General features: G+C 43.8%; 1 protein-coding gene across 1 annotated transcript in view; it reads right to left on the bottom strand.

Annotated features, from left to right (window-relative positions):
* Positions 1–22,598, bottom strand: part of cdh23 (cadherin-related 23) — a 187,034-nt gene that overhangs the window by 86,676 nt on the left and 77,760 nt on the right. Inside the window, 3 exon segments of the mRNA XM_030442554.1 lie at positions 7,584–7,662; positions 10,771–10,899; positions 10,996–11,190. Coding sequence (XP_030298414.1) covers positions 7,584–7,662; positions 10,771–10,899; positions 10,996–11,190 — 403 coding nt within the window.

Below are 22,598 nucleotides of genomic sequence, written 5' to 3'. Positions count from 1 at the left end.
CTTCTTTCTGAGTAATGCTCCACTTATTATGGTACTTACTTAGAGGTAACTGTACTACAGATTCCTGAGTGCTTCCTCTATTGATTTCTGGTCCACATGTGACAGTAAAGGCTCAACTGATTCTCAACCTGGTCACAGACGAAAGTATCGATCCACAGTCTTCAGGTTTCATGGAAAATAATCAAACCCAGAGCTATTGATCGCTGGCTTTGATCTGTCAGCTCGAGGTGTTTCTCTTTTCAACAGAGCATTGTGCTTGCAGTGTAGTCTTATCTCTTCCCTTTGTGTGTGTGTGCATGAGTGTGTGTGTGTGTGTGTGTGTGTGAGAGAGAGAGAGAGAGAGAGAGAGACAGAGAGAGAGAGCATGCGTCTCTAAGAGTAGACTACAGTTTTCTGGATTTACCCTCCAATCTGATATTTTCTGCGGTTTTCTAGACAACACAAAATATATTTCTGCACAATCTGTACAAAACAACAGCTGGCTGGAAGACAGCAGCTGAGGAAATTGGGTTTGACATCTGGAAATGTGCTTGTTCAGAAGCAGATAGCTTAGGATAACATTTCTCAAAGACAGCAGGATCCCCTTTATCCCACAGATAAATAAAAATAAAGGAGAACCGCTAACATCAACAGATAAAGCTGAAATATATATTTTAAAGATGAAATGTTGCAAAGAAAATTTGCTTGAGAGGACAACATCCGCTCTCTATACTCTTGCTGCAGCTGTCTTTGACAACAGCGACTAGCTGCCATTAGCAAGTAGCTCAGTCAGCCCTGGAGCTAAATAGCCCAATTAGCGGCCACATCACAACCTCAAGGGGAGTCATAGGGGCAACAGGGCTCAGCTCATCTGGGCTCAGCCATATCCCAGTGAACATGACTGGACACCAGACTGGAACTGAGTGCAGCCTTTGGGACAGATGGATTCCAGTTTTGGAACTGGACATACAGTACAGAGGTGATTTACAGCGGCTCCGATCAGGACTACGACTCCAGGAGGAGAAGACGGCATATAACCAAAATATTTTCACATCTTACACGGTGAAGTGAGGATTTATTTCAACCAAACAACAGTGGATTGTGGAAAGGCCGTTTATTATGTGACTGGATGGGCCGGGGCTAGCTTGTTTAGAAAGTTCTGCTAATGATGTTATATATTTTTTTCATGTTTTATACATACATTTTGGCTTTATCTAAAAATTGCCCCACAGTAAGTGCATAAAACTGTCGGCAGGGACCACCTGAAGAAACCTTTACTTAAGGATAATGGATAGGAAAGAGGATAGAAGAGACCAAATGAGGAAACATACTTGTGAGACCTACAGTATATCATGGCCCAGTGAGATCTGTACTTGTGTGTCCTTGAATGTGAACGCATATGCCCAATTGGAATCGACTATGCTTTGGATTGTGCTGTGATCAGAGTCCCGCAGACTATCTGCCTTCTCCAAGAGATTACATAGCAACAGGCTGTGGAGAGCCTCAGAGCGTCTAATTGAAAACCCGGAGAAATCCCAGCGACACCCCAGTCACAATAAGAGCTCCCCATAGAATAACAGGTATTAGTCTTGTCCATATTACAGCATGACTGCTGATATGAGTTAGGTAGTAAGGAATCAGAGCATCGGGGTGTAGCAGTACTGAAGGATAGAGATACGTTGGGAAAGGCAGACAAGGGGAAATAATCGCCTTTACTACCCATCAGGCTGTCCAAGCGGGAAATGGTGTGGCCATACCTGTCTGACCTGTATGTTAGAGGGAGGCTGAAAGACCAGGCCAGTTGTCTCCCTCACACCCACATCACTGGGCAGACAGGTGTTCACATGCTGCCCAGACAAAGGCCACAGAGGTCAGTGCATGTCTGTGGCTACACTGTGTCAGTGCAATATATGTTCTCCACAGCCACCAACAAACTTCAAAATAGTATACGAGTTTTTGTCAAATAGAAAAATTGAGTTATCATCTTTTATCAATTTAGACAATTATTCTGCTTGGGTTGCTGCAAATTAAAATCCAATGCAGTCAGGCAAGAGAATGTGAGAACTAGGAGTTTGCTGGCATTGTGACAATTTCTCTGCTGCAGTTCACCAACATTGAGAGGATGCAACAAGAGAGGAAGAATCGTCCAAAAGGAAAGAAAAGGGTAGAGATGGAAAAGGGCTTAAGATGGGATTAGTTGTGCTTGCGTGTGACAAAAGCGATAGAAACAAGCACACACAGATAAACAACAGGCTGATATGAAAGGCTTGGGGGATGTCCTTTCATTCGCTAGGCTGATTTTTGTTCTGCTTGTTCTTACACTATCATTACAGCACATGGAAAGGCTACACAAACTTTACACAAGGGCTTAACTCTTATCCTAACGGACAGCAACACTCTTGGACAATACTTGTTGGCCTCTAAGTCTCTGTAAGAGGAATCACAGATAGCCAAGCTCATTTTAAAGAGGTAAAGGTTACATCCATCGGGCCAAATATGGAGTATTTTCATATTTCTTGAGAATAATACTTTATTTTGATCTACTTTTTGTCCTTCTTCCTCTCTCCCTCTGTTTGAATCTGTGTGTGGGAAGGGGAGATGTCTGTCCATGTAAGTATGCATGCACGCATTCTTTGAGTGAGACTGACCTTGGCTGTCTGTGATCCTGCCTTGCTCATCCTCAGGGTGGGTTTTTGAGCAGATACTGGATGACACTTTGTGACTGTTGTTAAAGCTTTTTATGCAGTTAGCTTTGGTGATAATATATCCCTGAACAGCTGCACACCTGATCTAACCTTTGTACCATTCAAGTTTGTATCAAACTGTTAATAGTCTGACTATGACAAATAGTGTATTTGATGACAATGACAAAATAAAGCTTTCATCATCAAAGTATACAAAAATGCTAATTATCATTTTTGTCATTCAAAAATGAATATGTACTACCTTTTAACCACGTAAGTTTATTTCAGTCTCTGTACTTTGTTAAACAACTGAGGTCACACTGGAGATCATGCAGGTGTAAGACCAGAACTGTTACAGCGAAAAGGACATTTAATATTCCCGACAGTGACTGGAGTCATAGCAACCACTGAAACATGGATGAGCAAGTAGATATTCGATTCCCTGTTACTCAAAAGAGATACCTGAACACCTGGTGAGTTCCTCTACTATCCTACCTGCATCTCTAATGGGCCAATTACCAGTATGAGCCTCGAACAAATTAACTTTTTTAAACAGGACTAAAATGCCCATTTAGATCACAAAGAGCAAGAGTAAAATGAATCATTTGATATAATATTGCCACTGGCCAAATTAGAGGGACTACGATCCCATTTATGTTACACAGAAAACATGGAGTCGTTTTTGGGGGAGTTTTTCATCAGAGGAAGTGCATTTGGATTTTATCACATATCAAATATTTGTCTGAGCATTAGCAGTGCAGGAGAGAGCTGGTTGATAATGATAATTGCCAGAGTAACTTTTGTCCGATCAATAAAGATTTATTAGTGACTCTGCACAGCTTTTGCAAATAAAAAGGCATGCAGAAATTACAAATTCATTCATCACAAAAATCTCTCAGACCCATGATTTAATTTCAGACCAGCATGCCTCACAGCAATCCAAGGCGTGCTAACATGATTACTGCTGGATTAGAACTGAAGAAACTATTTTTTAAATTTTTTTTTATCTTGTTTGTTTAAATGGTATTGCAAACACATCACATGGTAAATGCTGCTTAGCAGTTTTTTGCAATTGAGGCTAGCAGGGGTCTACATCATTAAGTATTAAGTTCACATTTGGATATCACAGTTTCATGTGAAATAGAGGAAATAAAGGCAGCAATTATAGCAGCATTTGCAATGATGATAAATCAATATCACTTCCCCAATGTGTGTTTGTTTAGGGCAACAACCACTAAGGGCATGTAATAAAATCTTATTTTAATTATTAAGGCTGAGTAGGAGTATTTGTTATTGTTAGAGAATTTTGGGTCAGAAAATATAATCGAAAAGCCAACAAAAGTATCTGTTCAGTCGGAGTGAGCTTTGGTTAGAGTTTTTGAAACACGTATATTGAGACCAGTAGGTCAGAGGGATACAGTAAAGGATACATCATACCCTGCAGACCAGGGATTTACCATCAGAACTGCCCCCCTGAATCTCCACCATCACAACAAACAATAACAACTGCAACATTGGCGGCAGAGAGCTGCTGTGATGCTATCACACATCAAATCCCAGATTCGCCCTCTGATTGGAGGAGGGAGAGGAAATCCTCATCTTGAGTCCCACAATCATTAGCATAAATCACAGCTGCAATTAAAACCTCGTTTATCTTAATTACTGAACTAATGAGACGAGTCCCGCAGGAGTGAGCCACACTCTCTGAGGACACTCGGGGCGAGGAGCGGGAAGGCAAGGGAGGCGTTGTGCCGAGTCGCACTAAAGTCTGCAAACAAGCACGCCCTCACACTAATCTGACTGCAGCAGGGCACACAAGTCTGGATAGACAGAGACATATGTGCAAGTACACATGTACAAGCACACGCACACAAACCCCCCCCCCCACACACATGCATCATCTGACAACCTTACCCTCCCACCTTCATCTCCTGGCACTGCTTCACCCTTCAACTTCCATTATCTATCAAAGTTATAATGATTTTATCAAGCCTACAGGCTCCATCTCCATAAGGGCTTAGTGCGGTGCTATAACTCTTGATTTTGCAACGACTGGGAATACATCGCACCACCTAATTAATGTCTTTTTAATGCTCTTCTCCTCTAGAGCTTAACTCAGCCCTTCAACTTTGCAACAAACACAACACACACACAATAATACAACATGTGGCAGCAGACGGTAAGTAAGACTGAGTAGGTGTGTGCACTGAATGGGAGCCGAGTGTTTGTGGTGAGCTCCATGGAGAAGTGGGCTTGGCTGTGGACTGTGCACACATGCGTTAAAGCCCGCTCACAAATAATACATACAACTGCGCACATGCTCTCATGCATGCACACAAACACAGGGGTCAAATTCCCTCGTTCAGCGGTGAGGTCAGGCAGTGACTCAGCAGATGGCAGAACAATGAATATCTTCATCACCCAAAAATTCCCATGGTGCGCCAGGTTTATCAAGCAGGGCCAGCCCTTATCAGCCAGCTGGCAATACTGGAGGCACTGATGTCTTTCCATCCCGACCATCCTGGCTCGACAGGGGGCACACAGAGTTTAAAGGACACGGTCCACACACGGCTGTAATCCTCCCAACTGGTGTTATTTTCACCACACAGATCAATGTTTCAGACCTAAAGGATCTTAGAAGGATTGTTCGTCCTTTAGGATCGAAACGTTGATTGTGGTGAAAATAAACACCCTATGGGGGTATCAAAGCAATATTACATCAGTACAGGGACTGCAAAGTCAAAAGTATTTGTGCTTTTTATCATAATGGGTATATGTAACCAGGAGCGGTAAGAAGAATAGAGGGCTTCATCTTACAGAATCTCTTACAGGAAAACATATTGTTTTGTAAGAAAAAAGAAGACATTTAGATTAAATAAGTAAATATCAGGTCAGTGAGAGGTTCTTTTCTTATAGCACTCATATCCAAAATCTTAAAAATGTATTACGTGTGTTACGCGATGGTTTGTTTGTTAAATACAAAATCAAAGAAGTAAAACAGAAATTGCCTTTGCATCCATTTTATCTGCTGACCTTTGTGTGCCTAATTAAGAAACCAAAAGGGAACCAGATGATGCTACATACTGTAGATGTTGTAGCAGGAGTGATGTGGAAGACTGCTTATTATTATTGAGCGGCGTAAGCTGATTTCTGCTTACCCCATTACAAACCTACTTTGACTATGATAACCTTGTTATGGTGTTAACATGACAATTGCATTAATCTGAGTATTGGCTTAATGTGTATAATCACATCGCCAGACTGCAGGTAAACTCAGTGTCTTCTTTTACATAGTTTGTCCATCTCTCTCTCTTTGCTAATTGTTGCCTGTAACTTCTTGTAACGTTGTGATTTAAAAGGCTGCCCATGGGAGCACAATTAATTGGCGTGTCCCCTCACAAATGCCGCAGGGCAAGAGTTGTAGTTGTTTGTGATATGTGGGGAAATGAAAAGAAGTATGTTGCTGCTCAGTGCACTAACATTACATCTCCATGTCCCGTTTATCATTTCCTTATCAAGCCAGCTCAGTTCGGCAAACCCAAGACACTCGGTTAAATTTGTGGCAGCAGTGTTTCTTTTCCCGTGGGCCGCTGTTTCTCTCAGCTATGCCACTTTTATACACAGTTTTCTTAGCTTAGCTTCCTTGGCTAGTTATCCAGCATTTTTTTATGCTTATGAGGCTGAACAAAAGGACATGTGGTGCAGAGACAAGGACGCTTTTAATCCTGGCACAGGGATGCATGTCAGTGGCAACGGGAGTTTCCTCTGCAGGGTGAGGCAGTTGGAGATCCATGTGAGAGCAACGGTGGGAAATAGCAGCAACTACAATGGTAAGCTAATATGCAACTGATGCCTTAGGATAACATTGAGGGGACACGCTAACGCTCTCCATCAGGATATTTCATATGCCATATCGGCAGATATCGCCCAACTTTTGGAAGGTTTCCAGTTCAAATTCCAAATCCAAGGTTTAATGAGGAATGCTCACTGGAGTGTCATTAAGCAGACATGCCAAACACAAGTAAGTTTGAGAGTAAAACAGTGTATGCAGGCTGTTACCCTGTCATTAAAAGTTTAAGTTAAATGGATTTCCTTATTTTGCAAACTCACCAAAGGGATTTGGAATCATTCTTGTATTTTTTTACATCATTACATAGATAAGGCTGAATGACGAGATATCTGTCTAATAGTGACGATCCCAGATACGGACCAACAACAAAATCTAACTCAGAGCTCCTTGCCCCTAGGTAAATCTGTCCACCAAGTTTCATAGATATCTGTTCATGAGTTTTGGAGATATCCTCCTGGCAGACAGACAGACAAAGTTACTGGCAGGCACAAACATCACAGCCTTGGCAGAGGTAACAAAACTCAGTTCAGGAGTATTAAAGCAGGATCACTGCTATAGCCTTATCAGCACAGTGCAAACTCTAGCTTCCTCCCTCGTCTTTAAAGTAAACTCTCAGATATAGTAACACCAACACAAGTCATGGATCTTAGGAGGAGGCCCAATATGGTGATCATTAGCCCTGACACTTATTTTACCCCCATTGCTTGTGCGCCATATCTGACAAATCACTGTAACAACACAAGTAGGCAACAACAGAAAGACATCAGATCACCCTCTTCTGCCGAAAGGTTAAACTCATCAGTCTGACAAACTGTAATCCTGTTTTGATGGCACGCGCCAACTTGTGAATGATAACACTAAATGACGGCTGACTCCGCACAACTGCACCAAACTGTGATTAATAATTGCTCAAGGGCAAGCCTATTCTCCAACTCTGAGGCTCTGCTCTCTGCTCGTATTGACTGTTGTGCTTGATGAGACTTGTCTATAATGGCTGTGGGATTATGATAAGAAGTGATCGATTCCCCCTCTCTGTGCTGTGGATGTCAGATTGATTATGTGACTCGTACCTGAGATGATGGTGTAGCCGATGCCTCTCGGACGGCCGAGATCCTGGTCAATGGCTGTTATCTTCCGCACTTCATATCCCTGCAGAGACACACTCACAAATTATACAGTGTAAACTGTGTAAATCTTTTACTGTTGCATTTTTTTTCTACAGTAGTTTCATTTTAATCTGATTTTTTATGGTAGGACAAGTTGTATTACAGTTAGAAGGTAAAGGAAAATTAAACAATGACATTTCTACTTAATGGATTTTGTCCTCTGCTGTATGTGAAGAAATACGTTTGGGGAATTTATTATATTGTTAGAAAGTGTTAATGTTTTGCTGTCAAGATGGCACTGAATCATTAAAATCTGTAATTGGAGCATCAACTTAGAGACATATTTCGCACTCATATGCATCATCCAGTGAAGAATATGAATGAGTATTTTCAAACATCAAACAGCAACAGCAAATTTGATCAAATTAGGTTTTCATTATGAGTGTGTCTTGAGTGTTTTTTTTTTTTTTTATTTATTTCTTTTTTCATTGTTTTAAAACGCTCAGCACCAATGAGTCCACAACCCAACAAAACCACAATATGACGGCTGGAAAAAGAAAAAAAAACAGAAAAAGAAAGAGAGAGAAAGCTGTTTGAAAAGTCTTTGATCCACTGAGCTTTCTCAGCCTTCGTGCCTCAATCAGACACGGTGGTGATACTTAAAAACCCCTGTGCTGCAGTGAGAGATGGTGAGACCCTCCCTACTTTCCAATTTCCTTCCGCCTCTCCTCCTCCCACCCGCCTTCCCTCCCTCACTTCCCCCGTTTAGCTCCCTCGCTCACACCCAAGCAAGCTGCCTCCCATTGATCCTGCAAATTGTGTCTAAGGCATGTTTATGCTCCATTTCTGCCAAAGCATCTCCTGTCATTGACCAATTACAGCAGAATCAATTACAAGCCTTTTAGAGAGACTGATTCACACCAATCACTGGCTGAGAGGGAAACACACACACACACACACACACACACACACACACTAAAGATTTAGGGACTAAGAGAAATAAAGGATAGAGAAAGCGAGTGAGGGAGAAGAAGTGATGCTGAAGTAATATGAGCAATATTCTCAAGCTGTCCACACAAGTGGAATACGTTCAATCAACCGTCAAAGATACAATCCCCCCTCCTGCAAAGACGCACACACACACACACGCGCGCACACACCACACACACACACACACACACACACACACACACACACACACACACACACAGTACCACCAGTACTCATACCAAAGGCAAACCCCCTCTCCCCCTAGTCATCCTTTCATTTCTAGCTACACAGTGCATTACCCCCCAACCCACTCTCCTTTTCTCTTTTTCTCCTCATTGATTTGACAGCCAAATTGTGTTTGTCCTAGAAGGGGCTTAAACGTCAGTCCAAGCAGCGTGGATTCAAAACTATAACAGCTGAAAACGCTGCCCTGTGATTTCATCTGAAAAAAAAAAATATTTTCCTCAACTCCTTTGTCAAAGTTTTCTACGGATGACGGGTTGATTGGCTGAAGAAAAAGAGAAAGACAGACACAGAGAAACAAACAGGAACTGAGGGAGACAGAGGCAGAAATAGAGGGGAGGTTTTGTTGTATGTGTGTGAGTGTGTGTGCACTCACACCTCTGAGAAATGACCTATGACAGGGATCCAAGTTTGATTTCCCTTTACGTGTAAATGTCATGGGCCTTGAGAACAGTTGACACTCGTTCCGTCACTGTACGCCCTCGGCTTATCACCGCCCAACACTGCCTAATGGAAATGACACATGCCTGTTAGAATAGTACATGAGTGCATCGGAAGTGTGCGTGTGTCTGTGTACAAGAGCGGTGGCACTGTTGGCCTGTATTTCTGTCTCACTTTAAGCACTGTTGTTATCCTGTCTGTGTCTGTCGTGGGGTCAAAGGGGCTTGCTAACAGATTTTGGTTTGCACGCCTGCCGTGACCTCCTCCTCCAAAGTTGCGGTAATAGGATTATACACTGCCCCCTACTGTTAGAGGCAAGAGCTACAACACTCCGAGGCAGAATTCCTGAGGCTTAATGCTGCTCAGTTGCTGTGAGAAATCTGGAATCCACGCACCAATGTCAACTTAGTGATCCAGTGTAATACTGTCTTTTTAACTCTCTCCTCCAACTCATTCCACTCTCCTTTCACCTTTTTTCCATTTCACCCCGGCATTCTCTTTGTACCCCTCTCACACCTCCCCCTCCTTTTTTCCTGTTGTGACCTTCCTGGTGACAGTTGATGAATCAGAGAGTTGGGGAGACACCGGGCGTGGACTCCGTCACGCCCCGTTAATATGCATGCAAATGTAGCACTTGACATTTCTACTACAGCGCGTGCATGCCGGGGACGAGGGATGTTCGGGTGGGTGCTATGGCTGGGTTGGGTGAGAAGGGGGAGAGAGGAAGAACCGATAGAGAGAGAGAACAGAAATAAGGACGGACAGTATTATGCCCCTGTGTGTAATTCCCTCTCTACGAGTGGAAACATCAATAGCTGGACCATTAGCCACCTGGGAACTGAGTTTAGAGGGCTGAGTCAGGGGAGTGAACACAATGGTGTACAGGGAAACAGACACTGAGTGTATTAGATACCCGTTCCAAACCTACTCTCAATAAAGACAATGGTAAGGTCAATGGTGAGACTCCATTGCTTAGTGCTTCATACAACACACAGGCTTCATACTTCACACACGTAGCACATGGTGAGATAAATCCTATAGCCCCTGTGACCTTTGCTAGAGGCCTCGCATCCCTGAAGCTGGACTGTAAATCTCCCACAGTAATTACAGTCTCAAACACCTGCAGTGCTGTATGTAGGGGCCTCAGGGGCTGAGTTTGAGTCCGTGTGGGTTCTTGGGGGGGGGGGGGGGGCTCAGGAGTGAAGATGAGAGGTTAGTCATCCTGCCCCGATAATAACTCTGATTTTGAACCATATTTCTCTTGCACCTGTTCCAAGCACCTCCTGAATAATCAAAGAGGAGGATGAACTTGGGACAGGAGGTGCTGCGGATGAGCAATGCTGTGAAAGATAAGTGGAACATGTTGGCAACAGAGAAGGATGGGAGGGAAAGAAATAGACAGATCACAGGATTTCACATAAAAGCTGCATGAATAGGATACAAGCAGTGTGATGCCAGGTGGGACTGTATCACTGACCAGAGGAATGTCCTCCTCTATGTTGGTACTGTAGGGCAGATTGGTGAAAATAGGGTCCATATCCTGGACATCAGTGATGCTGATAGCTAAGTTGGCAAGCCGGGACAGGGGTCTCAATTTATCTTGATCCTGATAGAAATAAAAACAGAAGTTAAGTATATGCACATGGATTCAATTGTCTTTGCTAATGTAGAGTCAGAATGCTTCTCGTGTTTGTGTGCTGACCGTGGCATTGACAGTGAGCTGGTAAGCTGAGGTCGTCTCGTAGTCTAGAGGTCTGATGACGGTGACGGTGCCTCGGGCTCCGTCAATAGCGAAGAAGGGAGAAGGTGGTTGGAAGGAGAAGAGAACGCTGCCTCCGGTGCCCTGGTCTGGGTCTGTCGCGTTCACCATGAACACTGATCTGCCCACTGGTGTGTTCTGAAAGACACACACACAAATGCTGGTATTAAGAGCACAGTCTTAGAGAAATGTTCAGGATGAATACTAATATATGACTGCTGAAGTAGAGATTGAACTTGTGACCTTCGTATGTGGTTAACACAGAGGCCTTATCTAACTACATAGCCACAGAGGACATTTTAATTCAGTGATAATTTTTGGAACACAGTGACCTAGTTGTGACTGTGAATATGTATGTTCATTCCCTGCAGCTACTCGTCCAGATCATGATTGCAAATAACAATGTATTACTGGTCCAGCTGGATAAATGATGGCAATGATGAACAAAATGAGATCCCACACAGTTGGTTTTAAATATTGACCATTCTGGATACCAAATGTTGAAGAGGAAGAAGATTAAAGATGATTTCAGCTCCTTCGATTCCTGTTGGTGCTTGCTCATCGCTATAGCATCATTCACTCACTTTAATAAGACAAATGTTGGAGCCATCCAGCATCGTTTTAAAACAAAACCCTTGGACAATGCTGCATGATTTGTCAGAGAATATGGAAATGTTTGTTTTGCGGCTCTAAAGAGACTGTCTCACTTGCATTTCCAGTTAAAAGTTTGACAAATACTCAGGAACCTCTTCTTCAAAAGAGTAGGTTAACTACTGATTTCTTTTTAACGGCAAGTTGTTTGTCCCTCGATTTCAATAGGGAAAGGCTTCTGTTTGCGGTGTAATTGCAGTCAAAGTTATTTGGTTGGACTGATTCTTGTCAACATTATTAGCCCTGTCAATCATTTGGGAGGAAAAACAGTCATTAACCTTCTCTCTTAAGTGTGTCCTTTAATTTTCTACAGGCTTTCTTCACCAGAATTCATACGACATAGATCTGTTGGGTTTTTTCCTGCATGGGCTTGTTTGTTTGTGTGTGTGCACTTGTACACCTGTATGTGTGTCTAGCATGGTTGTCTGCTTTATCAACTTTGCTTTGTATTAAAAAAAAGCTAAGAGTTAAGAATTATCAACTGGACAGAAAGTTTAAGAAACATCCCCATTAATTGGAATTTAATCTCAAAACAGCCACACACACACACAATAAATAAGAAATCACAATGCCTACGGATACAAGGAAAAATGGTTGTGCATGGGGACAGGAGGTTTTCGAGGTACATTACGGGACAGAAATCCTTGCAAAAGCCCACATTCTCTTCCTCTCTTTGTCACAAACTCACCTGTACGCATGCACACACACACACACACACACACCTACACACACACACACACACACACACACACACACACACACACACACCCCACACACACACACACACACAGTTCACAGTGTGTGGCCTTGTTTACTGCAGGGGGAGAGTGTGACCACATGGGGAGGTCATGGTGTTGAACTGAGCTGGGCACTGAGCCAAAGCTAAAGTGACACAGTAAGAGAGCATTTGACCCCACAGTCTGTCTGCATGGGTGTCAGGGGAGTGTGGAGGTGTATTTGCATGTATTGTGGGTAATGCTTTGTGTACGTGTGTGTATACTACCTCTTGCTAGTGTCTTGCTGTGTCATGGTGTATAAAATGGCGTGTGTTTGTGTGAATTCTTGGGTTGGAACATGTACAGTGGTGTGAAAAAGTGTTGGGCCCCTTCTGATTTCTTTTTTTTTTTGCATGTTTGTCACACTGTTTTAGATCATCAAACAAATTTAAATATAAGACAAAAATAACACAAGTAAACACAAACTGTAGTTTTTAAATGAAGGTTTTTATTATTAAGGGGAAAAAAAATCCAAACCTACATGGCCCTGTGTGAAAAAGTGTTTGCCCTCCTTGTTAAAACATAGCGAGTTTAATTTCTCTAGCCACACCCAGGCCTGATTACTGCCACACCTGTTCTTATTCAAGAAATCACTTAAATAGGACCTGCCTGACAAAGTGAAGTAGACCAAAAGATACTCAAATGCTAGACATCATGCCGACATCCAAAGAAATTCAGGAACAAATAGGAAAGAAAGTGATTGAGATCTATCAGTCTGGAAAAGGTTATAAAAAACATGGAACAGTGGTGAACCTTCCCAGGAGTGGCCGGCCGACCCAAATTACCCCAAGAGTGCAGCAACGACTCATCCAACAGGTCACAAAAGACCCCACAACAACATCTAAAGAACTGCAGGCCTTACTTGCCTCAGTTAAGGTCAGTGTTCATGACTCCACCATAAGAAAGAGACTGGGCCAAAATGGCCTGCATGGCAGAGTTCCAAGACAAAAACCACTGCTAAGCCAAAAGAACATAAAGGCTCATCTCAGTTTTGCCAGAAAACATCTTGATGATCCCCAAGACCTTTGGGAAAATACTCTGGAATGACGAGACAAAAGTTGAACTTCATGGAAGGTGTGTGTCCCATTACATCTGGCGTAAAAGTAACACAGCATTTCAGAAAAAGAACATCATACCAACAGTAAAATATGGTGGTGGTAGTGTGATGGTCTGGGGCTGTTTTGCTGCTTCAGGACCTGGAAGACTTGCTGTGGTAACTGGAACCATGAATTCGGCTGTCTACCAAAAAATCCTGAAGGTGAATGTCCGGCCATCTGTTTGTGACCTAGAGCTGAAGCGAACTTGGGTTCTGCAGCAGGACAATGATCCAAAACACACCAGCAAGTCCACCTCTGAATGGCTGAAGAAAAGCAAAATGAAGACTTTGAAGTGGCCTAGTCAAAGTCCTGACCTGAATCCTATTGAGATGCTGTGGCATGACCTTAAAAAAGGCGGTTCATGCTCGAAAACCCTCTAATGTGGCTGAATTACAACAATTCTGCAAAGATGAGTGGGCCAAAATTCCTCATTACAAGTTACGCAAGCGCTTGATTGCAGTTGTTGCTGATAAGGGTGGCCCAACCAGTTATTAGGTTTAGATGGCAATCACTTTTTCACACCACAGTATATGTTTGTTTGGACAGTATGAACATGTGGGGTGAGACTGTGTGTGTTCTAATTTTGTGCAGTAAAATGTGACTTGGAGCTGTTGACCAACTATCTTACTCTCAAGGACAGGGAGCCATCAGCCATGTAACACAACAACATAACAGCAAGCTAACTGCCTCTGTCTACATGACTTTACATTACATCAGATGCACATACACTTCCTCGGTCTCTCTGCTTCTGGCATTCCTCTCGCTTGATTTCTTTTAACTTACCCCATTGGGCTCTACACATGCATGAGCAGTGCTGGAAACTGGTCTGTCTCAACAGATTAAGCCAGATTTCCACGTGGGAATTGAGGGACAGACAGAGAAAAGGGATCTGAGGAGTGTAGCTGCAGGGGAAGACGAGAGCAACAGATGCCAGAGAGAGCTACAGATATCTCAATCTCTCAGCCTTGAAGTTGAAAATGCCCTGATGTATGCAGACAGGGTCGCAGGTCATTTATGAGCCTGATATATTCAAAGCATATCTGCAAGTTTCCCTGTCTGTTTAGATCTCAGATGAGTACATTTAAACCTCTAACATGCAATCCCAAGTTCCCATGTTTATTTGTAGTCTAATACTATTGAAGACGAGGACAGGGAATAAGGAAGCCTTTTCTTTTATAAGTAATGACAACATTAGTCACTTCCGGGTAGACAACTAGCTCAGAATGTGTTCCAGAGAAATGAGAAATCGACAGAGCGGTTATTTCTGTCGTCTTTGTTAAACCAAATTAACCCAACAGTGACATCTCTCGAGCTGTCATTTTCTTTCACCTGTGGCCCACGTAGATCAGGTCTACTAACTAATGTTAGTGAAACTGTTGTTAATAATTAGATATCAAAACCCAAACATGCATTAAAGATAACTTAGATGAAAAACAAAAAAAAATTTAAATGTGTACAAGGAAAAAAGAGAAATAACCAGAACAACAAAGTCTCTCTGGGGAGTCAGTCGGTAGATCATATTCTGCTCACAGACGCTTCACTGCAGCACACAGCTGAAGCAAGCCTCATCAACAGTTCCTGAGTGAAGGAACATCGTCACTAATCCACTTCCCCATGACAATAAATGCATTTGAATAAACATATAAGCTGCATTTCTCTGATATATTTATTATCCTTGTCAAGTTGTCTGCTTGCATGAGAAGTGGAAACACCTGTAAAAGGTACCCCTCAGCCTGCAGCATGACACTGGAGCACAGGCACAAATTAAATGGATGAAAATGCACTGATTTAAACTCGAGGTGAGTGAATTAAATATTCCTGCATGGGCTTGTTGTGTGTGTGTGTGCACTTGTACACCTGTATGTGTGTCTAGCATGGTTGTCTGCTTTATCAACTTTGCTTTGATGTCAAGAAGGCAGTTTGACAGTTAAGCATTAGGTGAGCGTGTGTGTGCGTGTACCTCTTTTTGGAAAGAGGACTTGTGTGTGTGGATGAGATCTGGATGTGTGAGAAGAAAGTGTGTGATATGACGTATCATTTTCCTCCCCTAAAGGATGCCAGGTTCTATCTCTCTCAACACAGCAGCCTGTGAAACAATGACTCATTAACACCGCCCAGTGTCAAACGCCACAAGGTTCAGTAAATAATGCCAAACACTCAAACAAGTAAACACACACACAAACATCAGTTTTGATCTTCCAGATTTGAGAGTGCCACGGTGTTCAAAGCAGTTCAAGCAACAAAAGTTCAAAGCTTTGCTGAGAATCACAGATGACCAACTATCAGCCGTATGTGCCAATGTGGTACTTCAGAGGTTAGCAGGCTTGGTCATATGCAGGTGAAGACCCTCTTTGAGCTGCTCTGGAGGCTCTGATGCCTGCTAACAGAAACACAGTGTAACCACCAGCCATTCCCCTTATTCATTCTTATCTTCTTGTTTTCCCTTTATCGCCCCACTGGAAGGTTTTCAAGGTCAAACTGCCCCATTTGCAAAAGTGGTGCATTTCAGTCCTAAGAGACAAACAATAAAAGAACCTATTTAAAAAGTTGCCTTGTGATCATGAGCTACTTAAGATAATTTCACTGCAATCCAGCAGCCCACTGCTACAGAGAGCACTACACCCCGTCTGGTAATCCGCTCATTGCAGCTCACCGTGGAGCTAATGGGAGAGTAAAAAGCCTTCAGTCCTTTAGTCTTCTGCTTGGCCTTTTGTACTTTCCACAGGGTCTCAATAGCTTGCCATCATACCATTGATTGGACCCGTGTGATGCCGATTATAAGTCAATGTGGGTGACCAAGCGCAAAAGGCTAGACAGTGAATCCCTTGATTTTTATTACCCTATAAGACTGTCCAATTACTTCTTCATAAACAAGTCACACAATAAACCATTCCCAGCAAGGACTGATGAGACCAGTGGCTGTAATACGAGGCACCACTGCGAGCTTACTAAGAAGAAGTGTTCGTACCTCTACATATTCCTTCAAGTGCAAAAGCCATTTGGTTAGCCATGGTGCATGTTCCTGTGTATGTGCCTTGACAGTGCTTTGTAGCTTTTAAATAAATGGGGGCTATTTCCTATGGGAACCAGAATGTTAAGTGGTAAGACTGTTGGAGAGGGATGAAGTGAGCTCCTTGCTGTGTCTTATCTGAAGTGCACTGCAGGAATCACCCTCTTCTCCATCTGAGAGGATACTACGAATGGAAGGTGAGGGGGAGGAGAGACATACTGTAGTGTACACACAAGGAGACTGAGATACAGATATTTCATATTTAGAAAATACTCACTATTCAGGCTTCTTGTGTTATAAACCTAATTGAGAATTGATTTAAATGGTGCACTAACTTACTCTTAAGACTTCATAATAATGCAATATAAGGCACCAAAGTATCTAGACCCTTGGCTATCACACTGCCAGTTTTTGTTGCTTATGATCCCCTTTTTATCTGGTCTTTTGGTTCAGGCACACGATATTTTAAACAAAGTCCCATAGGTCACAATACATCCAGTACCAAAACAAGTAACTTCTGGAAGCCCTGAAGTCCAAGGAACTCTCAGGAGAGGTCCATGGCAAAATTCTGATGAGGTAGAAATCCATAGAAGAGTGGAATAAATTGCTAAATGAATTAATGCTCTCAGGAGCATTGTGGGCATAACTGTGTAAAAGGAAGAGGAATACTATGATCCTTTTGAGACCTGCTGCTATAGCCAAAGTCAGCAAATGGGCAAAAAGGGCGTTGGTCAGGCAACTGACCAAGAACCCAATGACCCTGATAGAGCTTCAGAGTTTCTCTGCAAAGATGGTAGAGCCTGCAGCATTTCATCAATCAGACTGTTACAGCCTCAGTGCTGTGGGTGTATTTTTGTGTGTGTCTTCTTTCATCCATTCAGGTGACACCTGCATCCTCCTCCTCATCAGTGTGTGGATTGCACACCTGAAGCTGCTTGCCACTTAGTTGGTGTGGATATAAAGGTGCTGCAGATGCCAGTGGGCCGCCGGCAGCCGTGATAAGCAGAGAGCCTGAGCTACAGCGTGTAGTGTGTTTGTGACGTGCTTTGTTTTGTCTTGACTACAGCCGTGTGGGCTACTACAAGTTCCTCTTTGAAGGCAATAAAGCCGTTTGAGTGAAGTTTTGTTACAGTTTTCCTTTGTCTCCTTAACTCCCGGTTCATCATTTTTAATATGTTACTCCCTTCATCCCCTAGCCATCCGGGGACGTAACATATTTGGGGGCTCGTCCGGGATCGTTCAGGAGCCGGAGAAAACTCCACAGAGGGTCGTGAGTTTCGGTTGTTTGGTGTGCCATTGTTTTGCCGACGCAACTGTGCGGGTAACTGCTCCTCAGGTAAGACTAGGGGAGTGTCCAGTTGGGTTTAATCAGCCTTTCCATCGGGCACTCTTTTGTTAGTTTGCCTTTTTTATTTTCGGAGTAACCCTGGGCGGGGATAACAATCTCTGTCGGAGGCAGGCGTTTCAGGGCTTCGGCCGCTGATAGTAGCCTTTCAAGTCGCCTCGAGCCCGGCACGCTCCAGAAGATAAACAGGTGAAGTTTTATCATAGGTAGGATCTGAGGAGTTTTGTTCTCGCGCGGCCGGTCGGGTAATGATTTTGTGTGGCGTCTGACGTCAGTGTTACCGCGTGTGCTGCTGTTGGATGCAGTGATTTAATTTCATTTTTTGCGATCGGTTGTGATTTGTTTGGCCCGAGTGGTGTGCAGTTTTAAACCAGCCGGTGGCTGTGTGTATTTTTGTTTATCTGCTGTTTTTTGAGTATGGCGACTCTTGTGTTAAATGAGTTTGTGGCTGATCCTAGTGTGGAGCAGCTTGAACTCTGTAAAAAGCGCGATTTGTACGAAATTGCTGGGAAGTATGAATTGCCTGTTTCAACTGCGTGGGTGAAGGGAGAGCTTAAAGCAGCTATACTTACCGGCTTAGTTGAGCAGGGTGTGTTGGTGGTACCTGGGTCGGATTCTCCTGGCTTGGTGGCCGCCGGTGAGGACCCCGCCCCCGGGTCGCCAGAGCTCTTGGCCGCCGGCCGCTCCGCTCCTCAGGTGGGGGAGGCGGCACGGTCAAGGCCGGTGGAGCCTACTCCTGATGTGGGGAGGGTTGGGCCGGAGATAAAGCCGTTCACGATGCCTCGGTTTGAACCACTCTCTGTTGAGTCGTCTCCCGGTTCAAAAGTAGACGCTCGGTTGAAGCTCCGGATAGCTCGTCTGCAGTTAGACCAGCAGGAGAGGAGGGAAGAACGGGAGTTTCAGCTTCGGAGGGAGTTGGAGCTCAAAAAGCTGGACGTAGAAGCCGAGACTACTGTGAAGTTGCGCCAGCTGGAGCTGCAGAAGGAGACGGCAGCGTCCGCTCGTCAGATACCGCCTTTGACGTGAGTAGAAATGTTTTGTTGGTGCCCCCGTTTCGTGAGAGCGAGGTTGAGTCCTACTTGGGTGCATTTGAGCGTCTTGCAGTTGCTTTACGCTGGCCGAAGGATGTGTGGGCCATTTTACTTCAGTGTAAACTAACTGGCAAAGCTCAGGAGGCTTGTTCATCCCTGTCGGTGGAGGACGGTCTCAACTTTGAGAAAGTTAAAAGTGCGATTCTGCGTGTGTATGAGCTCGTGCCTGAAGCATATCGGCAGAGGTTTCGAAACCTTAAAAAAACATCAAGCCAAACACACGCCGATTTTGCTAGGGAGAAAGTGCTTCTCTTTGACCGCTGGTGTTCTTCATGTAAGGCTGACGATCTGAAGTCGGTGCGCGAGCTAATGCTACTGGAGGAGTTCAAGAACTGTTTGCCAGACCGTATTGTCGTTTATTTAAACGAGCAAAAGGTGGCCTCTACAGCAGGCTGCGTACTTGGCCGATGAGTTTGTCCTCACACATAAACCAGTGTTTGTGAAACGTGAACCATCTAATCATGATGAGCTAAAACCGTCAACTGACGTGCCAGTGACCCAGGCTCCTGTGCCGCAGGTAGCTGGTAATACAGAGAAGCTGTGTTTCTTTTGCCATAAGCCTGGTCATGTAGTGGCTGACTGTCAGTCCCTGAAGCGAAAGCAGCAGGCGTCAGCGTTGTGTAAGCCTAAAGGTGTCGGGCTCATTAAGACCGTGTCACTGGTGGGCCCGAATAATGTTTCAAGTGGACCTGATGAGTGTTTCAAGCCATTCATTTTTCAAGCTTGTGTTTCCCTCAAAGGAAGAGCTGAGGACCAGCGCCCTGTCACCGTGCTGCGAGATACTGCTTGTTCACAGTCCCTCATCCTCTCAAAGATATTACCTTTGAGTGCAATGTCAGCTTGTAACCTGAGTGCGGTAGTGAGAGGCATTGAGATGAGGTCGATGCCCTCACCCCTCCATAGCGTCCACATTATGAGTGGGCTGGTGACTGGTTTCTTCCCAGTAGCGGTGCGTGCTAGTTTCCCCATAGACGGTGTACACTTTATCATGGGAAATGACGTGGCAGGTAGCAAGGTCTTTCCTGTGCCGGAGGTTGTAAGTCCTATCCTTTGTGCTCACTATGACTGTCGTGCTAAACATCATCCAGGAGCGATGGTAGCTAAATCGCTGACCCGAGCGCCATCTCCTCGGCGGACTCACACTGCGCCTAATAGCTGGTTTTCTGCCCCAGCCGAGGGTAGGTTGCCCCCTGCTGGTGGCGCAGTGGTCTGCCGGTTCCAGGAGCCCAATATCACGCTACCTTCATCTTTGGTAAAAGGTTGTACTGTAGCGAGGAAAACTTTTCGTTATGTCAACCAGGGTGTGCCCAGGTGGGTTTCACAGCCGGGTGGTGTGTCTGGGGTAACATGAGTGTTTTGTGTGTCACCAGGTGAATATGACTTGTGGCAGAGGTCTGCATTGTGTCTGTCTGTGTGGGAATAACATGTGGTGGAGGTATACTTTGTTGTGTAGGGTGTGTATGGACAAACGTGGTTTGTTCTTATGGGAGGGGGTGTTACAGCCTCAGTGCTGTGGGTGTATTTTTGTGTGTGTCTTCTTTCATCCATTCAGGTGACACCTGCATCCTCCTCCTCATCAGTGTGTGGATTGCACACCTGAAGCTGCTTGCCACTTAGTTGGTGTGGATATAAAGGTGCTGCAGATGCCAGTGGGCCGCCGGCAGCCGTGATAAGCAGAGAGCCTGAGCTACAGCGTGTAGTGTGTTTGTGACGTGCTTTGTTTTGTCTTGACTACAGCCGTGTGGGCTACTACAAGTTCCTCTTTGAAGGCAATAAAGCCGTTTGAGTGAAGTTTTGTTACAGTTTTCCTTTGTCTCCTTAACTCCCGGTTCATCATTTTTAATATGTTACTCCCTTCATCCCCTAGCCATCCGGGGACGTAACACAGACCTTTGCAGTAGTGTGGGAAGATAAAAGTCAATTTAGATGTAGCAAACAGCCAAAAGAATAACATTTTGGCCTGGACGCCACATTCCAGCAATCAAGATACATCGGGACAAACCACCCCACAGTTAATACATTATTAAATGCAGTCCGATTACAATTAAATATGGTGCTTGTAGCATGCTATGGGAATGGATTCCTTTCACAGAAATAGATCCTTGAAGAAGACTGATCCAAACACCCTCAACCAAAATTCAATGTTAAATTAAATCACACAGTACAGACAATGCTGGATTGGCTTCAGAAACAATCTTTGGCTATCAAAGTGAACCTCAATGAAAAAAGTTGGAGACATCTGAAGACCACGAATGCACTCAGTCCTAATTGAAAGAGATTCAGGGATTTGTGAGGAAGAATGGGGGACACTAAAGGGATACCAAGAAAAGACCATTACAGATGCTGGAATCACTGCTAAGGGTTGTTTTACAAGGTAATAAATTAATGGTCTTATTGTACCTAATTAGAGCAACATCATGGAACTTTTTACCTTAATATGACAGCTTCAAAATTATTTTGTTGTAATAGGGTGAATGGTGGTTCTGTCTCAGCCACTTTGCCCCCTATTACTTGCTTCTGCACTGTGTAACTTCAGTTAGAGGGTAGGATCACAGCATTACATACATGTTTACTTCAACATATACCACTTTTGTGACCCAATACGTTTTGTTTGAAGTTGGCACCTATTACAGCTGACAAATTGTTACAGACCTGGGACTCAGAAACTGTGAGGGGAGCCAAATCACACAAAGGGCCAATTTCTACACATGTGCTTTCAGATGAAATATCTTATTCAATATTGTGTGTAGATTGCAAGAAAATCATATTCAAAGTAAAATAGAACAAAGTGAAGGATATTGATTTATGCCCAAACCCACAGGCTCAAGAGAGGAACAACAATGTTAGAAATGAGTAAAAAAGACAGACCACAACTTGTAAGGAGATCGAGAAATACAAGGATTTAATGGACAGAGAGTGAGAGAAAAATGAAAGCAAGAGTATATGTATGAGCATATGAAAGTCAAAGCCTGTCACTAACAGCCATGAGACTTTTGTAATAAAGCAGGGAGACCATATTCCCTTTTAACTGTGTCTCTGCTGTATAATATGGTGGTGTTTGCGCCGCTGTCTCTGCTGCCTGGGCTGAAGGCAGCAGCAGAGTGCTTGTCTCCTGTGGGCCAAATCTCAGGTTCAACATGACAGGGAGACTTCGGGGGGCCCTGGAGAGTCAAGGCTGGCCAGACCTCTGGACTACATGGCCCAGCTTCTCTCTGGGACCATGAGGGATGACAGGGGATAAAGTCCAATGAGTGCTAGAGTTCTATGTGTAATGGATCTCAGCGGTTAAATGTCAGCTCTCTCTCTTGTGGGGAGTCTATGAGGGAACAGTCAGCATGGTAGGATGTTCTGTCCAACAACAACTTAGTTTAATTAATTTATACATCAATCGAGTGATGGAAGAGCTGAAGCCAAGAGACTGCAGTGTAAATGCAAATTATGCTCTTCAGGTGAACAAGCTAAAAGCCCAAATTAGAGTACGATTTGTTCCAAAAAATATGCAAATGACTGGATCGCAACTTTTGCAATGGTGAAGTGCTATTAAAAGCAGTAAACAGTGAGGCGTGAAAAAAAAAA

Source organism: Sparus aurata, chromosome 15, assembly GCF_900880675.1.
Source record: "Sparus aurata chromosome 15, fSpaAur1.1, whole genome shotgun sequence".
Classification (NCBI taxonomy): domain Eukaryota; kingdom Metazoa; phylum Chordata; class Actinopteri; order Spariformes; family Sparidae; genus Sparus; species Sparus aurata.
The sequence above is the reverse complement of the archived record's forward strand: the minus strand, read 5'-3'. Positions and strand labels throughout refer to the sequence as shown.